Genomic DNA, 19,227 nt, shown 5'->3' with positions numbered 1-19,227 from the left:
AGCGCATATCTGCTTCTTCTTCCCCCACTCCAAAGCCCCCCTGCAGCAGACCCATTGCTCTGAGAGCGCCGCTGTCGTCTGGGGCAGTCCCTGCTCCTGGTTCGCATGGCAGCAACTCATGCTGGAGAACTTCCCAGTGGATGGCACCAGACGTTTCTTTGCCTGTTTATGTCTTTGAACATTTTCTGCGCCACCTCATAACGCAGTTCTCCAGTTATCCTACAACCACCAGATTAATGTCGAAGGTTTTCACTGATGGAATCACTAGGGTGTTCTGGGTTTTCCGGGTTGTATGGCCATGTTCCAGTAGCATTTTCTCCCGATGTTTTGCCTGCATCTGTGGCTGGCATCTTAATTCTGCAGTGAAACCAACAACTGTTCTGTGCCAGTGGAGCAGCCAGGACTCAAACTGTTCCTGAAAGTGCCAACCAGGAGAGTGAAGAAGAAAGCGACAGCTATTACCAGTCCCAAGCACGCCGTGCCTGGCTGTGCAGGTGGGCCTCTGTTCCCCATCAGCTCCCCAAATATCCTGGTCTAACCCCGAGGATGAGTGGAAGTGATAGCCATGAAGTAGGTCCCCGTGTGGCAGGAGAACTTTGATTAGCGTGCTTCAGTTGCCTGACAATCAGGTCATACAAATGCCATTTCTTGAGCATGACAGGTGTGTGTGAGGGCGTGGCCGTTTCATTCTATGTTCTCATTGTGGATGCGGGAAAGCTGGATGGACTCCTTGATGATGATGCTGTGTGGCGTTGTGCGCTTCAAAGGCAGAGAATCCAGAGGGGTCCAGAGAGCCAGCGTGGTGTAGTGGTTAAGAGCCGGTGCACTCTAATCTGGAGAACAGGGTTTGAATCCCTGCTCTGCCACTTGAGCTGCAGAGGCTTATCTGTGAACAAGATTAGCTTGTGCACTCCAACACATGCCAGCTGGGTGACCTTGGGCTAGTCACAGTTCCTCAGAGCTCTCTCAGCCCCACCTCCCTCACAGGGTGTTTATTATGGAGCGGGGAGAGAAAGGAGATTGTCAGCCCCTTTCAGCCTCCTTACAGGAGAGAACGGGGGGATATAAATCCAACTCTTCTTCCTCTTCTTCTGGGCTTCTTGTCTTTGTTCTGTTTTGGTTCTTTTCAGTGATTTACAACAGTGTTTTTGGTTCTCTCTCTCTCTGACCACGACACCGTTTCATAAAGCAAAAGCTCAGCTGTCCTCCAAAGTCACCGTTTCTTCCAGTTTCAGGCCTCTCAGCGTTGCACTCTTTCTACTCCTGAATGGGGCAATGTGTATCATACTCTGGGCTGCCAACTCCAGGTTGGGCAACTTCTGGTGGAGCCTGGTGGGTAGAGGGAGGTGAGGGGAACTCAGCAGAGCAGGCATCTTCTCCGGGGGATCCGGTCTCTTCAGCCTGGAGATCAGTTGTGATCCCAGCAGATCTCTCGGCTTTCCCTGGCAGCTGGCAGCTCTGTTTTCTGTCACGTTCCTGCCAAGGGTGTGGAGGCCCATGGCCTTCTCCGCTGTGGGACCACAGAACGCCACAGCTTCTCCCACCTCCTCCTGTGTCCTCTTGGAGTGCTTCGGGTGTTCCTCAAGGCCGGAGCCATTGGGTGTCTCCAGGGGCTGGGTTGCCTTAGACCCGTGGTGGCAAACCTTTGGCACTCCAGATGTTATGGACTACAATTCCCATCAGCCCCTGCCACCACGGCCTTAGGCCTTCCTCCCAGACCCAGTTGGACATCCGCTCCAAGACACTGAATTCCAGTGTGGAACGTGCTCTTTCCCATCCCAGCCCTGGACCTGTGGCCACATCTCAGTCAGGACCAAAGAGTGTGTGTGTGTGGGGGGGGGGGGGGGGTTTAGAAGAGCTGAGATGGGGGGATATAAGATTTGCACACAAATAAGGAGCAGAGCCAGAGTTCTTTCTGCGCTTGTTTGCAGCCCTTCCACCCTGCAGTGGGGAAGGTTTTGCCAGCCAGTCGGGGCAGGATCCGGTTTCAGGGTCTACTTTCCCTGTCCCAGGCTTCAAGTGTGTCAACCGTCTGCTTCCCAGGTGCACAGGGGGTGGGGGGTGGGGGGAGCAGGCAGACATTCCTGACAGAGCCCGGCTTTCAAGGCCGCTCACCCAAGGATGCCTGTAAGCCATTTCGAACCAGACAAAAGGTAAACAGCCCGGCTGTGCATGAAAGGCCCTGACCACGGGAGAAAGAGGATGAGATTTCTGCTGGGCAACCCCCAGGCCCCCCCCCCATGGCTGAACACCTCCCTCCTCTAGGCCCCCCTCAGAAGGTTACTCTCCTGCTGCTGTGAACCCGTGCCTGTGCCTCTGCCCATGTGGAGAATGCCGTCTCTGCCTGGGTGATGGGAGCTGCAGCAGCAGGGCCAACCGCCTGGGCTTGGTGCCCGCCTTAATAGGGCGCCACACATTTCCCCACAGGCACGGCAATTAGGCAGCCCCCTGGCTCCTCCGCCTCTTGCATTCGCCCCACCCTGGGCCCGGGCCTCCCCAGGCAGCTTCCTGGCCAGCGACCAGGCGTAGCAGCCGGCCTTGGCTGATCAGCCCCGGCAGCAGAAGACGACGCGGGGCTGCGTCTCAGGAGACCCATCTGCCGCTCTCCCTCCAGACTGGCTTCATCTTAGAGCCCCCCCTCCCCCCGGAGCCACGAGGCTGCTGCTCCTGGGCCAGGCAGTGCCCCCCACCCCTGCCCTGGGTGCCCCCCCCCACAGCCCCATCCCATCAGGCCTCAGAACCTAAGCGGAGTGGGTCTTGGATGGGAGACCTCCAGGGAGGTGCTCTGCAGAGACAGGCAACGGCCCAACCCTCTGCTGCTCTGCGGTGCCTTGGCCGGAAGGGACCAGGCTGGCCTGACCTTGTGAGGTCTCGGAAGATGAGTGGAGTCAGCCCCGGATGGTTCCTGGCCGCAGCAAACCTCCTCTTCTCCCCCTCCCCTTCTTGAAAACCTCACAAGGTCACCCCTGGACGGCCCTTTTCACCACCAGCAAGCCTTTTTTAGTCCGTCTGGGGAAAACATCTGGCTACCATTAAGTTTTCCAGTCTGGTGTAGTGGTTAAGAGCAGGTGGATTCTAATCTGGAGAACCGGGTTTGATTCCTCACTCCTCCACCTGAGTGGCGGAAGCTTATCTGGTGAACCAGATGTGTTTTTGCACTCCTATGTTCCTGCTGGGTGACCTTGGGCTAGTCACAGTTCTCTCAGGACTCTCTCAGCCCCACCTGCCTCACAAGGTGTCTGTTGTGGAGAGAAGAAGGGAAAGGAGCTTGTAGGCCACCTTGAGTCTCCTTACAGGAGAGAAAGGTGGGGTATAAATCCAAACTACTCCTCCTTCATTGGTGGGGGTAAAAATGGCTTGGGGGGGCCAGTGCAGGAGGGTCGGCTGAAAGTCGCTGAGCAGGATTGGCAAATGGGAGTGGAATTCTGCCCTTTAGGGGTTGGGCTTCTCTGCAGCCCCTGCCCATCTTGCGAGGGGGGGGAGAGAAGGGGGGCTGGGGTCAGGTGAGGAAGGGTGTTGGCTTCTGCAAAGAACAGTGTTGCTTGGCTCTCTCCTTGCTGGGCGTAACCCAGTGGGCCCAACTTGAGGCTGGGTTGGTTCCCAGAACCAGCCTCCTGCTATGTGGGGTGCTTTGGAGCAGCCTGGCACCCCCGGGTTGGGCAGGGCCAGCCAATCTCCGGTTCCCCCTTTCCCCCTCCCTGCCTCCCAAATACAGGGAGGGGCTGACCCACATTGGGGTCTGTGTTTGGCATCGCGGCTGCTGCTGCTGCTGCTCTCGTTTTCACAATGGGAGGGGCTGCTGATGCTGCAGAATGTGTGACAGGCGGTTGGTTGTGATTTCTCTCCGCCCCCCCCCATTCCTTTGACACTTTGAGAGACAACAGCATTTTCTGAACACGCCGCAGCTACTCATTCCTCTGCAAGGAAAGCTTCAATTATCCTGCTCTGTGTTTGCCTAATGAATCCAATTAAAATGGCATCCTCGCATAACATGGCCGACTGGCCTGCTGCAGAGCCAGCCGTGCTGTCGTCGTGGCTGCCTCTGGGGCGGAATGGGGGGCTCTGCTCGGCCCCACAGACAATGGGAGTACAGTCAACAGAGGGAACTCCCAGATCCAGGAAATCCCCAGGCCCCACCTGCAGGTTGGCAACTGTACTGTCCAGCCTTCTGGCAGGTCACAGTGTCAAGCCCAAGAGCCTGAGGCTGGCGCCATTGTTGCCTGGCTGGGGCTGGCTGCAGGGCCAGGCCTCCCAAGAGGTCCCTGTTTGGGAAGCAGACAGCCGTAGAAAAGCCCGGTCTGCCCATGGCCAGTGGGAAGGGGGGGAAAGGGCCCTCCCCAGCCAGAGAGGAAAGGATCAGGCCCGCTGCAGGCTGCCCACTCAGACTAGGGACGCGGACTGGGCTGCTACCTGCCCCGGCAGAGCAGGTGATCCAGTGCCACGGCTGGTTCTGGCCTCTCACCAACTCTGGCGCCAGAGACGGGCACCTAATGGAACGGCCAGCTCTGGTAGTTGGCAGAACTCTAGGCCAGAGGTGTCCAGTTGGCCATGCCAGCAGGGGCTGATGGGAGTTGTAGTCTGTGAACATCTGAAGCGCCAGAGTTGGACACTCCTGCTCCAGGCTCTGCTGAATCTTAGCCCGTTTATTTTGCTTCCCTTGCATTTGGGTCTTTGTGGGCCCCCACTGACTCGATGAGGAGTCTCTTCCCAGGTTTCAACATGACAATTCCAACTGTGGTTCTCTTCACACAAAGCCGGGTTCTGCCATCTCCATCATCTGCCAGAGTTATTTTGCCATCTCCATCATCTGCCAGAGTTATTTTGTCAGCTCTCTTCGCCATTATGGCTGATTTCACCACCACTCCAAAAAACAGGCTAATCCTCCTTTTATTTACTTTTGTAATCTTGCAAGATCTGGTGGTGATGAGTTCCAGAGGCTGATTTGCGCTTGTAGAAGGATGGTCATTCTTTGAGGTGAATGCCTGCTGCCTACTAGAGAGAGATGGGGTCCTTCTATTGCAGTGGTGGCGAACCTATGGCACGGGTGCCAGAGGTGGCACTCGGGGCCCTTTCTGTGGGCACACGCAAACAGAGTGCCCCCCCCCCCAACCTAGGCTGGCCTGGGTCGCTGGGCTCGATTATTAGCATTAAACCTCAGACCTAGTTTTGAGGAAGCAGTGTAGGGAACCCTGTTAAGCGCTGTTAAACCCCATTGATGTTCATGCGAAGAACTAAAGTGCAGTCCTTTACCTGGGAGTAAGCTTGGTTGCTGGCAATGGGACTTGCTTCTGAGTAAACCCTCCTAGGGTTGTGATTCACCCATTGGAAGAGTTGCACAGTTGCTTCAAAGCAAAGCCACTGACTACCACCAAGCTTTCTCCTGAGTAATGCATCCCTCGGAGCCAACCTTTTTTTTCTAAACTAAAACCTCAGTATTCAGGTTAAATTGCCGTGTTGGCATTGCGATAAATACGTGGGTTTTGGGTTGCAATTTGGGCACTCGGTCTCAAAAAGGTTCGCCATCACTGTTCTATTGCTTCTTGCCTGGGCCTCTTCCACCCAGAGGGGCTGGCGTGCCCAGCTCTTCTTTTGGCTCCAGGGGAGGAGGCCCGGCCTCCTCAGGCGCCTTCTCCTTTGCCAAACTGCCCCTGGCTCTCAGTTGCCACCTCCTGTTGTCGCCTGGAGCTTGAAAGTATTTATTTATTTATTAAATTTATAGGCTGCCTCATCCCCGAAGGGCTTGAGGGGGCTCCCAACACGGCTGTTTCCAACAGCAAATAATATAACATAAAAGTTAAACCATTAAAACTCAGCAGCAATTAATAAATAAATTAAAACAAGTCATGGCTAAGTCAGCGGGTCTCTGGAGCTGCTCCCAAAGAGTCCAGCTGGAGTCGCTTTCCGTGGATCATCACAGGGAGTCCCTGAAGCCCTTTGGTTCCTTCCTTCCTTCCTTCCTTCCTTCCCTCCTTCCTTTCACACCTGGCAGCTGGGTGGAGTGGGAGGGGAGTGAGGGACAGCGGAGGTACTGAAAGCTCTGCAGGAACATCACTCCTCATCCCTTTCAAATGCCCAGCTTTAAGGTGTCAGGCCCTAGCAGGTGATCAAAGGCCAGGCGGGAGGGGGGGAGGCTCTCCCGCCCCTTCCTGAGCAGGTAATTGCCCTCCTGAGATGGCTGAGCCTGGCAGATGTGTGGGCACTCCTGGGCCGTCCGTCTCTCTCTCAGGGGCTGGGCTGGCCTCCAAAGAGCAGGCAGGGCGAGGAAGTGAGCCGGAGTCCCCCGGGCAGGAAAGAGACCCTCCTCGAGGCTTTGTCTGTTGGGAGGCTTCTCCTGTTGCCGTGGAAAGAGCTTTCAGCTCAGTTCACACCAGGCCTGTATTCTGCCGCCACGTGCTGGGCTCTCACCAAGAGAGAGTCTCCGAGGGTGGCTGATCTGTAGGGGAAGAGCTGGATTTGAGTCCAGTGGCACCTTGCAGACCAGCAAGATTTGGGGGGTGTCAGCTTTCGAGAGTCACAGATCTCTTTGTCTGTCTGGATTTCCCTGGAGCGGCTTGGCAGGGGTCCCCCGCTTCTAGAGCACGACTTGTGCTCTCCAGAATCCTTGCTGGCGTGGGGAGGGCTTTGGGGGCACACAGAAATGTTGTCTAATGTCATGGGCTAGACCTTGGAACGTGCCCTCCTGCATGAAAGCCAGGCGTGCCTCCTGACGTGTGTGTCAGAGCTGAGAGGCTGCTGGGGGCGGGGGGGGGGGTGCCCTGACCAAAGAAGTCAGTCAGATCCTGGGTGGCCCGGCCTGCTGACCCTTGCCTGTGCCAGCAGAAACCCCCCGGCACCTGCAGCGCCTTCCCCACGGCCTCTTTCCTTGCCCATCCCACGTCTTCGGTGAGCCGTGGAGGCTGAAATGGGTGGGTGAGGAGGAGAAGGTGATGTTTTATTTTTGGTGACCCTTGGGGAAAGGGGGGCTGCCAGTGGGCCAATGGAAAAGGTGGACTCCCTGATGCTCTGACCCTCTGGCTGGACTCTCTCTTGGGATGGGGGGGCAGGATTCCACCCAGCACTCTCAAGAAGACACGGGTGGAGTGTGGAGCCAACTTCCACTCCTCTCCTGGGATCTGGATTCCTGCCTCCTTCCATTCAGGTGCTTCTGGGTTTGGGGAGCCTGAGGGTGTGGCCCCCTTCTGCTTGCTGGAGAGGCTGAAGGACCCCCAGCCCCCCTCCCCCCCCCCCCGTGCAAAGCAGGTCCTGCCGGCCCCTTGCAGCTTCTGCAGTGGCTGGGAGTGGGTCGGTGGGGCTGACTCCTCTCCCCCCTCCCCACCCCCCCAGGCCTGGCACGCTGCTCTCCCCTTCCTGGCTGCACCGCCTGCGCCAAGGCAGGCCCATCTGCCGCTCTGCCCCCAGATTGTGGCAAGAAGACTGGCAGGGAGCCTGGGCCCGTCACAGCCTCCATCCTTGGCACTGCCCGCCCGCCCGCCTGCCTGACCTTTCCTGAGCCTGGCGAGGAGCAGGCAGCCCCGGCACAACAGCCACCCTCCGCCCTTCCGGCCCAGCTTGCGGGGTGGACTCAGGGTGGCTGCAGCAAAGAGGGGAGCCCAGCCCCACTGCTGAAGCTCCCTCCTTCCCCAGAGCCTTCGCCTCCTCCTCCTCCTCTCCCCCGGCAACCCCAGCGGTGACAGCAGTGGCCCCCGGTTGTCCCCACAGCCTGCCTGCCCCCCCCCCAGCGCTTCCCCCAGCTCTTTCTCACCCCCATGAGCCCCGTCTCTGCTGATGAGTGGAGAGGGGCTCCTTCCCCAAGGGAGAGGCTGAGCCCAGAGCAGGCCCCAGGGGGCGAGGCCACGCCCTGCCCCTGCTCAGGTAGTTGCCAGAAGGAGAACTCCTCTCCCCACTGCAGAGACTGCCTCCCCTGGAGAAAGGGCCTGCTTTGCAAGGGGGGGGGGGTGACGACTCTGTGGCCTCTCCTCAGGCGCTGCTCCCTCCCCCAGTGGCAGGAAGTTCCCACCTTGGAGCTGACAGTGCCGCCAGCTGTGGAAGGGTGCCACGGAGAGGCCTCCCCCTTTGCCTGGTGGGGGCCAGGATGGAGAATTGGGCCACCCAAAACCACACTCCCCCAGACGGCGGTCCTCTGTGCAAAAACTTGTTCTGGTGCAGGGTTACCAACTCTAAACAGTTCCTGGAGAGCAGAGTTTGTGAAGGTTTTATTTGCATATATATAGAGAGAGGCCCTACCTGCAGGAGCTGCAGTGGCCACCTTGACCACCACAGCACAGCTTCTCCTCCTTCCTAGAACCCCCCCCCCATCCCCACCCCCCAGAGCCAGGGGGCACCTCTGTCAAGCACCGGGCCTTTCTCGACTGTTTCATCCTTCGTAACTCCTGACCACAGTGCACAGAGCATTCTGAGCACCACCACGCTCCGTGGTTGGATTTGTGGACAAGTAACTGAGCCGTGTGAATGAGGAGCTGTGCTCCCTCACAGATCCCATGCTCTCTACTATCTGCCAAGCACTCCATGCGCTGGAACACTTATTCTCTTCGGGCCCTCATGGAAGCCAAAGCAAAGTGCCCAGGAATAGCTGCCCCCGCTGCCATGGAGCCAGGCCCCGCCCACAACCCCTGCCCACAAGCCTGCCAGCCATTCTGTTATTTGGGTGCTGTGTGGTTTCCGGGCTGTCTGGCCGTGTTCTAGCAGCATTCTCTCCTGACGTTTCGCCTGCATCTGTGGCTGGCATCTTCAGAGGATCTGATGTTGGGAAAGCAAGTGGAGTCTATATCTGTTGGAGTGTCCAGGGTGGGTGGAGAAACCTTGTCTGTGAGTAACAAAGAAGGCAACCAGGTCAATAGTTGAGGGCGTCTGAATAGAAGTAATTGAAATCCATAAGCACATGGACAATTTTAACAGGAAGGAAGAAACTATGAAAATGAACAGAACTTGGCTGCCAGTGTTGAAAAATACTAGAGTCAAGACAGTGTCTAACCAGCTCCACACAAACACAGGATGACCATAGACAAAAGAAACAAAGGCCAGGATACTTCTATTCAGATGCTCCCACCAGTGACCTTGCTATCTCCAGTGTTACTCCCAGGCTATCTCTTGCTATCTCCAGTGTTACTCTTCATTGTCACTCATACTTCTATTCAGACGCCCTCAACTATTGACCTGGTTGCCTTCTTTGTTACTCACAGACAAGGTTTCTCCACCCACCCTGGACACTCCAACAGATATAGACTCCACTTGCTTTCCCAACATCAGATCCTCTGAAGATGCCAGCCACAGATGCAGGCGAAACGTCAGGAGAGAATGCTGCTAGAACACGGCCAGACAGCCCGGAAACCACACAGCACCCCAGTGATTCCGGCCGTGAAAGCCTTCGACAATAAATTCTGTTATTTATTTAAAAGGTGGTTTTCCAATACCAAACACACCCTCCTAAGAGCCGACAGGACGGCAGCTGTCCCAAAAGGTTTCAGCCGCCTGCATGAAATCCTGACTCGGCCGTTGGAGCCCATCTGAGCTTCTCTGAGCGCCTGTGCCTGGCTCTGCCCGTCGAGCTGACCTTGGCAAATACCTTTCTTGGCCTAATGAGAACCAGACAGCTGCAAACCACCAGAATGGCCCAAGAGTCCACGTGCCGTGTCTCCCCGCGGGGCGTAATCAGCCCTCCTGCAGCCCTCGAGGGCGCTTTAGTCTGTTGATGCTGTGCGTGGCCCTGGACCCAGACTGCCCCCCTGGGCTGTGGCTCTGTGGCAGAGGCCCCCGTGCGGCTTGCAGAAGAAGGCTCCCGGTTCCATTGTAGATGCCTCTTTTCAGCGGAGGCCTTCCTTTGTCTGAGGCCCTGGAGAGGCACTGCCAACTGGAGCAGAGGCACCGAGGTGGCAGGCCCGCAGTTTCCTGCCTCCGTGCGCCATAGTGCCCCCTCGCCCCACCAGCTCCTTTGGCACTGGTTGCTTCCACACCTGCATCCGGCATGTGACTCCAGCTGTGGTGCCAGGCTGCTTCTCCCTGGCCCTGAGGAGTGTCACGGAAACATCTGGGCCCGTGGCCTCAGGAGGGGACCCTGCTTGGGGGTGGATCCCAGTGTGGGGGCCGTGACTCACCCCTCCCGGTATCACCGAAGAGCACCGAATCCTCCTTTTGAGACGTTCTGCTTTGTGTTTCGGTAAGAAAAGAAATGGTGAAGTTGCTAATAATGGCACTAAAAGAAAATACGTTACATCTGTTATGGATCGCAGCACAAAATTAGCTCCTCACACCTCTGACACCCAAGATGTCTTCCCTTAAAATACTCGTTGGCTTCCTTTACATAACTTGCTGATTATATTTAAAAGAAATACAATTTTGCAATTACTCTTCTTTCTGGTGTGCATCATTTTCTTTTTATGTTTATATATTTCTCCTTCATTAGTGCAGACTGAAGGGTGATTAGATCCCTTCAAACATTTTACAGAGGTTAAACGTTGATTAAGATTTAATTATTACTGTAAATAGCTTGGAATGACATATGGTGCAAAAACCTGGCATATGTGCATTTGAATAAATGAAGTGCTATTTCCCAGGATGCACCGGGAACTGTTTAACAGCTTTGCTGAAGGGTTGTGCGGCACCTCATGTTAAGATTGCTTTGATGTTATATTTTGTTGGGTTTTTGCAGCTGAAAGCTAAGAACAGTTTTTCCAGTTTTTAAAAACATTGAATATTTTAAATACCTAAATTGTTTTGCACAAATTTTTGCTAATTTGTCTAACTAGGTTAAACATTTTCAAAAGCATTTAGTTTTTCCCATGTAGTCTCCTAGCATTGTTATGTCAGCCTTGGCAGTGGAGTCAATGTACAGAATTCCTTCTGTGTCTGTGTGTAAAATGCACACAAAAAGCACAACGGATCGGTTTTGGAGCGATCCGTCGCTGGACACAATTATGTCATTCCTCCACATTTTGGAGGTTTGCAGCATGGTTTTCGTGCAGACCGTTCTGAAATGCGAAGACCACATTGAGTGGGAGAGACGGGCAGGGAGAGCGTAGGGCGGGGGCGCACCATTCTGCAGAGGAGGCAGCAGTGATCGTGTCCCGAGGACTTCGCTGGGGGAGGCTCCAGCCAGGCCATGGTTGTCCCCAGCCCTTCTGCAAACCCTCTTGCCCAGGCAGAGGAGGAAAAGGGGACGGCCTGCTGCTTCATGTAGCCAGAGCAGGCCAAGGGACAGAGCGTCACCAGTGCCATTGGCTGCTGGCATCTTGTCAGCAGAGGCCTCCTCTATGACATGCTGGTGGTCATATCACCACCAGCCGAGGCCTCTCTGGGGCCCCTGTGATCTGTCCCAGCGCCCGTCCAGGCTGCAAAAGGAAAGCAGACTGGGGGCAGGGGACTCTGGCTTCATTCTGGAGAGGTCTCAGAAGGGGGGGGGGCTGGAGGGGGGCTGGGCGAGATGGCCGTTGGTCAGCCATGAAAGGGAAACCTTTAGAGGGGGGAGCGCAGACTCCATCAGAGAGCAAATCCACGAGCGGAGATTGGTCTGGTTGGCTGCATTGCTAAACTGCTCGTTAATTAGCAAACAGCGATGGCGTTTAAACTCCCCCCCCCCCCCGCCCCCGGCAATATGAGCCTGGATTTCTTGTCATTTCTTTCAAGTATTTGGCTATTATCAATTTGCCCTGCCAGTGATCTTCTTTTCTGCTGGCCTAACCGTGCCCAGTTCTTTTGACGATGGGTTCATTTGACCTTGGGATCCAAAGTGACTTACAACACTGCTGTCCCCGGCTCCATTTTTGTACTACAACAATCCTGCATAGTTTGTGCCGAGAGTTTGTGGCAGACCGAGGGTTACTCAGCGAGCTTCCATGGTAGAAGTCGGGATTCAAACCTGGGTTGCCCTGGGCCCAGGAACTAACTAACTAACTAACTAACTTCCTTCCTTCCTTCCTTCCTTCCTTCCTTCCTTCCTTCCTTCCTTCCTTCCTTCCTTCCTTCCTTCCTTCCTTCCTTCCTTCCTTCCTTCCTTCCTTCCTTCCTTCCTTCCTTCCTTCCTTCAAGGTGGCAGAGCACCTGGGGACGGGGTTGCCTTTCCCACAGCCAGCCGTGACCTGGCCTCTGATGTTTCCTTCCAGATCGAGACGTGGTGCCTGGAGCCCGAGATCGCCCGAGCCACAGCCAGCAAGACCGTGGTCTACAACAAAGGCCTGTGAGGCTGAGCAGCCCGAGAGAGGACCAGCGCAAGGAGGGACCCCCCGCCAGGGAAGGTGGCTGGCGAGGCAAACACAGCGGCACAGCCTGGCGCTCGTAGCATATTCCCTCCGTCAAGAGCTGAGAGTAAATTAACACTTTCCGAGACTCGGCATCTCACGTTGGTTGAAAAGATTAATATTTAAAGTTTTAAATTAGCGACAGTAACAGCAAGAGGCAAGGAGTGAGGGGGGGGGAGCTCGCAAGGGGAGTGCTCCATCCTGCCTTTGCAGAGCCGCAAGCGGGCAGGCACGGAGGGGATGGCAGCGACACCTTTCCCCGCGAGGAGCCGCGACTGTGCGGCGCTTTGCTTTCCACCCCTTGCTGCGGCAGAGAAATCCACTCTTGCTGCGTGAATTAGGAGGTTTGGGGAGGGCCCCTTGCTAGTGAAAGGGGCCATTCAGCAGCGCCGGCACCGACGCTCCCTGCCTCTCCCAGCCGCCCACTCAGCAGGGGCTCCCCCACTTTCCACCATTCCTCCAGTGAAGCTGTTCACCAGTGGGGCACCAGCCCCAGTGACACGGCTGCAGCCCTGGAATGCTTGCCGGAGCTAGTGATGGGTCTCCTGTGCCGTTTGGGCCTCAGTTTCCCTCCTGAGAGGTCTAAGGGGTGAGGCAGGAAGCTCCACACAGGCAGGCAGCCCTGGGGCAGAACGGGAGCTCACACCTGCCATGTGGCTCTGTGCCATGCGCCACTCCCCCCCCTTCCCCCGTGCACGAGAACCCTTCCCCAGCTGACGCAGCCTCTGCCTATTGTCCCCGTGGCTTCCTTTGATGCCTCACTCCTGCGCACCACAGGGGCCTGTGAGAGGAGCATGTGCAGCACAGGGGGCCACAGGGTGGGCGGGAGAAAGGCCCTGCCCTGGACTTGAAGCTCAGGGAGAGAGGCTGGCGGGCATTTCTGCACTCCTGCAGAAGCCCACCCCCGAACCCCTTGGTTCCAGGAACAGCCCTGGGCTTTCATAGTTTCAAAGAAGCTCTGCAGATTTGCGCCCCTGGAGGGTCTGTCCCAAAGAGCAGCTCAGTTTCTGATCTTATCTCTCCCTCCCCCAACCCCCCCGCAGCAGACTCCACACTTCCTGGTACACACCTGTGAGGAGTGTGGGAAAGGGAGCCTGCCCAAATACTCCGAAAAGGCCGGCTGCGGTCAGAAGCAACAAGAGAGAAAAGGCCGTTTTTGTTAACTCTGCATTTGATTTGCACCGGGCTTCTAACTTCACCTGGTCTTGGTTTTGCTGAACTAGACCATGTGAATGTCTGCCTGGCGGTTAAGTGAGAGCTGTGACAAGGGCAGCCTCTGTTTTTTTCCCACAATTTCCACAGGTTTGAATTGGGGCTGGAAAGGGGACGTTTGGGCAGCAGGCAGCTCCGACATCCCACCCCCCCTTCCCGTGCATTCCCCAAAATTAGTTCTTCAACTCTTTTAGAACTCTTCCCAGAGCCTTCTAAGCACCTTCTGGTCTCAGGAAAGCTGGAGGGGGCTTTGCATTTGATGACACACACACACACCCCACACACACGCACATGTTCTTGCTTTCAGGAGAAAGGGATTTCAGGTATACACACACACACACACACACACACGTATGGAGTGCAACAATCTATTTTTTTAAAATCAGCAGCATTTTTGAAAGGACAGCCAAAAACTGACCCCAAATCCCCTGGGAAATGTCCTCCGAGTCTTCCTCAAAGCTTTCTGCCTTCATCACAAGAGGAATGGAAGAGCCCAGACAATATCCTGCGGTTGTTTTCCTGCCCTTATGGCTGGGCCTCCTTGTGCCACTGTCCCCTCTGTTTGAGGCCACCCTCCTGCCATCGCCCCATCGAATCCCAGCAGGGCCCAGGGACGGCATCCGGCGGTTCATCTACAACGAGGCAGCCGGCAGCACCTGAACAGACCAACAAACAGCCGCCACACATTCGCCTAATAGCTAATTAGTTTTGCCATCTCGCTTGGAGCACAAAAGGCGCCTGCGATCGTCGGGAGCTAGGGCTGCGTTGAGTTTATCATTTCCCATAATTGGGGGAACGGGATAGGGGACGGAGCCCACGCCATGTTGGGTTGCTCACCTCAGTCGCTAATAATAATGAGGTGATCATCTCTGTAGCCTTTAATTAGGAGCTCAGCAGTTAATTGATTTCTGGGAGATGTTAATTAAGAAATAATGAGGACTGTGCGGCAGCAGCAGAAAGAGGCGGTGGAGGACCGGGCTGCCCGGATCCATGTCAGCAGCCAAGCAAGCAGCAGAGGGCCGCAGGAGCCACGATGTCACGGGAACCTCTGAGGTCCACGTCCCAGCAAGTGGGGATGCTCAGCTGCAGTGGAAGTCTGGGAAGGGAAGGCAGATTCCCCCCTCTCCCCTGAAGAGAGGACCTCCTCTCCCCTGAAGTGCCCTGGAGCATGAAGGCCGTCTCCAGCAGGAGATGTCTCCAGAGCTGCACTGTGCCCTTGGCAGTTTCATTCTCTGCTGGCCCCTCAGAAGTTTCCACCCCCTAACCATGGAAGGAAAAAAGCAAAGGAACCCTGCAGAAGATGGTCCCCTCAGCCCACCAGGAATGGTGTGATCAGAGACCTGATAGCGTGGGACTTCCTGGAGGGAGGGCCTCCCCATGTTCTACAGGGGCAGGGCAGTTCCTCGGCCTTCGTGGCAGATCACAGCCAGGTTCAGGGACAGGTGGGCTCTTCCGCAGGCCAGCACCAGTTCTTGGTAGGCTGCTGGGAGCAAGTGGGAACCGAGCAGCAGGGCCATGGCCCAGAGAACGCTTGGCCAGCCCCAGCGGGTAGGGACCGTGAAGGGGGAAGACTCCCCTGTTGCCTCCTCCTGCACCTCTGCCAGCTTGGGCCCAACCATGGCACGAGGCAGGCAGAAGGAACAGCAGGAGGACAAATGCCCATCCAGGCTCCCAGAGCGTCGGACCGGCCCGTCTGCTGCCCGCCTGGCTATTGGTGCTGAGAATGCTGCCTAAGGGCCAGCTGTGGAGTGCTGTGCCTCCTGACACCCCAGTTCTGCTCTCTTGAGGAGCCGGGGGGGGGGGGGGGTGTTCAAAGATTTGTGGGGCTGGTGAGTGGCAGATTGATGCCCCTGTCTTCCCCTGCTGGACCCACTGGGCAGTGGAGGCAGTCATATGGCTCTGCAGGGGGAAGCAGGCATCTCAGCGCGAACTGGGCGTGATGGGCCTACTAGGAACCAGGGTTGCTTATGGGCTGGCAACTTCTAGAGAGTTGAGGGGAGGGTCTTGGGAGGGGCGTAGAGTCTGCCCCCCCCCCAAAGCATCTGTTTTCTCCAGGTCAGCTGATCTCTGCTGCCTGGAGATCCATTTTAATTCTGGGAGATCACCAGACCTCACCTGGAGGTTGGCAACTGTAAGAATAAATCTTGGGATGGATTCTGGGGCTTCTGGGTCATTGCTGGGTCTGGGGCCCAACTCAGTTAGTTGTGGAAGAAGAATGATGTGAAACGGGCAATGCAGGCCCACCTGCCAAAAGCCCCGGTGGGGCCCCGAAGCACAGTGGGTCTCAGGGTGGCAGCGCCAGAGTCCAACATCCACCCTCGGGGTGTGTGAGAGAGGCGAGGAGCCCTTGTCCCTTTTCCTTCCGGCCTCTGGCGTTCTGTCCCTGAGCGTCTACAATCCAGATGTGGCTGGCGGAGGCAGTGGCGTGCCCGGGGCCTCCGCCCGTCCACTGTCGCCCTCGTGCCTGCTGGTCCTCCCGTCTGCCATGCATCAGGGAACACAGCAGGGGGAATTGGGGGGGGGGGCACTCTCCAGGGCGGAGGGTCTGGTGCGCCAAGCGGCGTCCCTCACACTACACTGGATCGCCTCCAGCGGTGCGCAGATCAGGGGGTGCCGGGCGGGCTTTCTGGGGCTCAGGCCTGTCCTCAGGGCCGGGGGATTCCACCACCCTGAGTGCATCTTCTTGCCCTGAGGCACTGCACACTAACTCAGAGGGACTGGGGTGGGGGGGACCCTCTCCCCTGAGCTGTCACTGGTCTTCCAGCGGTTGTGATGACCCAGCTTTGCGCGAGCGCAGACCTCTGTGCACAGCCGTCAACTCTGAAGTGCACTCCAGGTCTTTTTACCCTCCTCAGTAGATGTATTGGAGATGGCAGTTGATGTAACACTACTAAGCGCCTAGAATAAAAGCTAGTGCATTGACCTCTGTTGCTTGTTATTCGGGGGGCGGGGGGGGGGGGCTGAGGGCCGCAGCCTGAAGGGCTGGCTGGGATCAGCAAACATGAGCGGAGGCTTCAGTGGCAACCGGGGTGCGTTCAAGGACAGGCACTGGGGAGGGAGCCGGGCATTGCCAACCAGAGCGGGGTTTGGCACCTCCACGTGAGGTCATCTCCAAGCCACCCGTTTGCTCTGTTTTCCTGCCACTCTGTCATAAGGTTGGCCAAGGCAGCAGAATCCAGGGGGGGGGGGCACTAAAGGGGGCAGAGTGGGCCCAGTCTGACAGGAAGCCGTGCCGTTGGCAGAAAAGGTGTGCCCTTGTGCAGAGCTGTCTCGTGACATATCAGGGGGGCAGGATTAGAAGAACGGGAGAAGAGCCCCACTGGACCAGACCAAAGGAGGTCCCAAGAGGCCGTGTTCCTGTTGCCCCCCGGAAGCTCGACTTTCGTGCTCCCCACTCCTGCCGCTTCCTCGCCTCGTGCCTCTGCCGTGGAGTCACACCCTGGCTGTGGCGCTCGCCCTCTCCTCCGCTTTGAATCTGTCTCCTCTTTTGAAGCCATCTCCTTCCGGGGGCTGTGGCTACATCTGGTGGCAGGGAGTTCTGTGAGCTACTGCAGCATTCGGTGGGAAAGGGCTGGTTCGGAGGGCCTCCGCCTCACTGGGTGGGTGCCACAAATCCTAGCATTAGAGGAAGCAGAGAGAGTGGGCAGGTTTGCCCAGGTGAGGACTGCATCCCAGGTGTCGGAACATCTTGGGACCAGCCCTGAGCAGATTCCTGTCGGTGTGGGGCACCCCTCTGCTGCCCTCGAGCCTGCCCCCGCATGGCACGTGTTCCCCAAAGGTCTTCTTGGCTCAGGCAGGGCTTGGGACTTCACTGCCAGGCTGACGCGAAAGACGGCCTACATCGGAGGGCCTCCCTCTTTGGAAGGTGGAGAGTGGGCGATGCCCATGGGAATGGCCCAAATGCTCCCTGACCCTTCAGGCCCCGCCTGGCCACGGCCTTTGCTGCCCTGTTCCTTGAGCCTGAGCGCTCGAGAGGGTTCCCGTTAATTGTCGAGCACCTTTGGGCAGGCCGAGGCCTCCGCCTGTAAAACAATAACGCAGCCCTTCGAAAAGAATCCCTCCCCAAGTGACTCCCCTCCCTTTCCCTGGCCATTAAAAAGGTAATAATTGCCCACATTCTGGGGGCTGCGTTGCACCACTGATTGGGTGAAGGGTAAATGGCAAAATCCAAAGGGCTGACTCTGCCCCTTTGACAGGGGGAGCCTGCTTTGCCCTCCTAGACCCCCCCCCAGCTCTCATGCCCTGCTTCCCACAGTCCCTCCACCCCCCACCCACCCCTGGACAAGGCTTCCAGCCACCCTTGCCCCCTCCCTGGATTGGCACACGCTGCTTCCAGGTGGGCAAATGCCAGTTGTTAGGCTCCTGACAGGATTTTCTGATCCTTTTTTGGGGGGTGGGGGGTAAACGACCCTGGTGGGTCATCCACACCTTTTGTGGTAGTGAATTCCAGACATGGGCTGTGTTTGGCAGACTTGTGTTCTGCAGGAACAAAGGAAAGCGCTGCTTGAGAAAGTCAGTCAAATGGCCCAGGCAACCTCCCCCCCCCCATAACAACAACAACTGGTGCCCATCAGCTGTGATGACCGACCGGGCACTGGGCGAGGGCATGTGCTGCAGGGCAAGCGCCAGGGAATGCCTCCGCCCCTTCCTTGGGGGGCCAGACCCTGTGAGAAGCCTTTCCCGTTCTCCTGAGAAGCTTTGGCCAAAGCCTGCCGGGAAGGGGGGGGGGACGCAGGGGCAGGAGATCTCGCAGGGCCAGTCCCTGGCACTGCTCATGTTGAAAAAAGGCCAGGGGGTGTGAAAGACCCTCCCCCCGAGGCCCTGGGGATCTTCCACCAATCTCAGTAGACATCCTGGCCTCTGATGGGCTGGGGTCCTGATCCAGTAGCCCTCCCCCCCCCCCACGCTTCCTCTCTGCTCCACCTGGACACTGGAGAATTCTCTGGTGGGCTCATCACTGCCCCTCCCCCCCAGGAACACTCCCTGCCCAGAGTTATGTGGTGCCGGTGTGGGGGGTGGACCTGCCCCTCCCTGGGGGCCTCAGAGGAAGCGCCAGGCCTGCAGCCCAGGGGTTGGGCCAGCGTGGCTGAGATTCCCTGCCTGGCGCACGGCCCTTTCATCCATCCGGCTGGGGCACTTACAGGTGTGGAAGAGACAGCAGAGGTGTTTTGAGACGGCCTCCGCTCGGACATTCAATCCCTGGCGCAGGTGTGAAGCCCCCCACAACTGTCATCCCCCTCACATACCTGCCATACCTGGGAAGCGCCGGATGCTCCGCCCGGCCTCTCCGTGCCCCTCCTTTGATGTCTGGTGAGTGGCAGCAGCCCTGAAGTGCCTGGGCGGGGGGGGGGGGGTTCCTCCCCAAGGTCAGTAACTGGGCGTATTCGCCCCCACCCACTCCAAGCTAGGCAGCCACAGACAGCGCAAAGGCAGAGTCCAGCTCTCCTAAGACTTCAATTCTCCACATTTTACTCTCACAAGAACCCTGTAAGGTAGGCTAGGCTGACAGAAACAGCTGGGCAGGAGCCTCATAGCTAGGTGAGGATTTCGACTCAGCAGTGCAGAGGATCTGAAGGCTCCCTTGGCTTTGTCCTCTTGTGCTGGGGGTCTCTCTGGGTTGCTGCCAGCCGCACTCCAAGCCCCGGGCTGCCCTCTGCTGATCCATGACGGCACAGACCGCATTCCAGCTTGGAGTTCCGCCGGCAGCAGCTGCTCTTTCCCCCGCCTGCTGCCCCTCACCCTTTTCATGAGGAGATCGCCAGGAATCAAAGTTTCTATTTATTTA

General features: G+C 57.2%; 1 protein-coding gene across 3 annotated transcripts in view; it reads left to right on the top strand.

The window, feature by feature from the left end:
- The window catches only part of SFXN5 (sideroflexin 5), a 79,132-nt gene extending 62,768 nt beyond the window's left edge, over positions 1–16,364 (top strand). For all 3 annotated transcript variants that reach the window (XM_048508675.1, XM_048508674.1, XM_048508676.1), the window contains one exon: positions 12,096–16,364. In XM_048508675.1, coding sequence (XP_048364632.1) covers positions 12,096–12,173 — 78 coding nt within the window. In that variant the 3' untranslated portion in view covers positions 12,174–16,364. The remainder of the gene's footprint in view (positions 1–12,095) is intronic.
- The last annotated feature ends 2,863 nt before the right edge of the window (positions 16,365–19,227 follow it).

The sequence above is a fragment of the Sphaerodactylus townsendi genome, linkage group LG10, assembly GCF_021028975.2.
Source record: "Sphaerodactylus townsendi isolate TG3544 linkage group LG10, MPM_Stown_v2.3, whole genome shotgun sequence".
In the NCBI taxonomy this organism is placed as follows: domain Eukaryota; kingdom Metazoa; phylum Chordata; class Lepidosauria; order Squamata; family Sphaerodactylidae; genus Sphaerodactylus; species Sphaerodactylus townsendi.
Note: the sequence above shows the minus strand (reverse complement) of the source record. Positions and strands in the feature narration are given on the sequence as shown.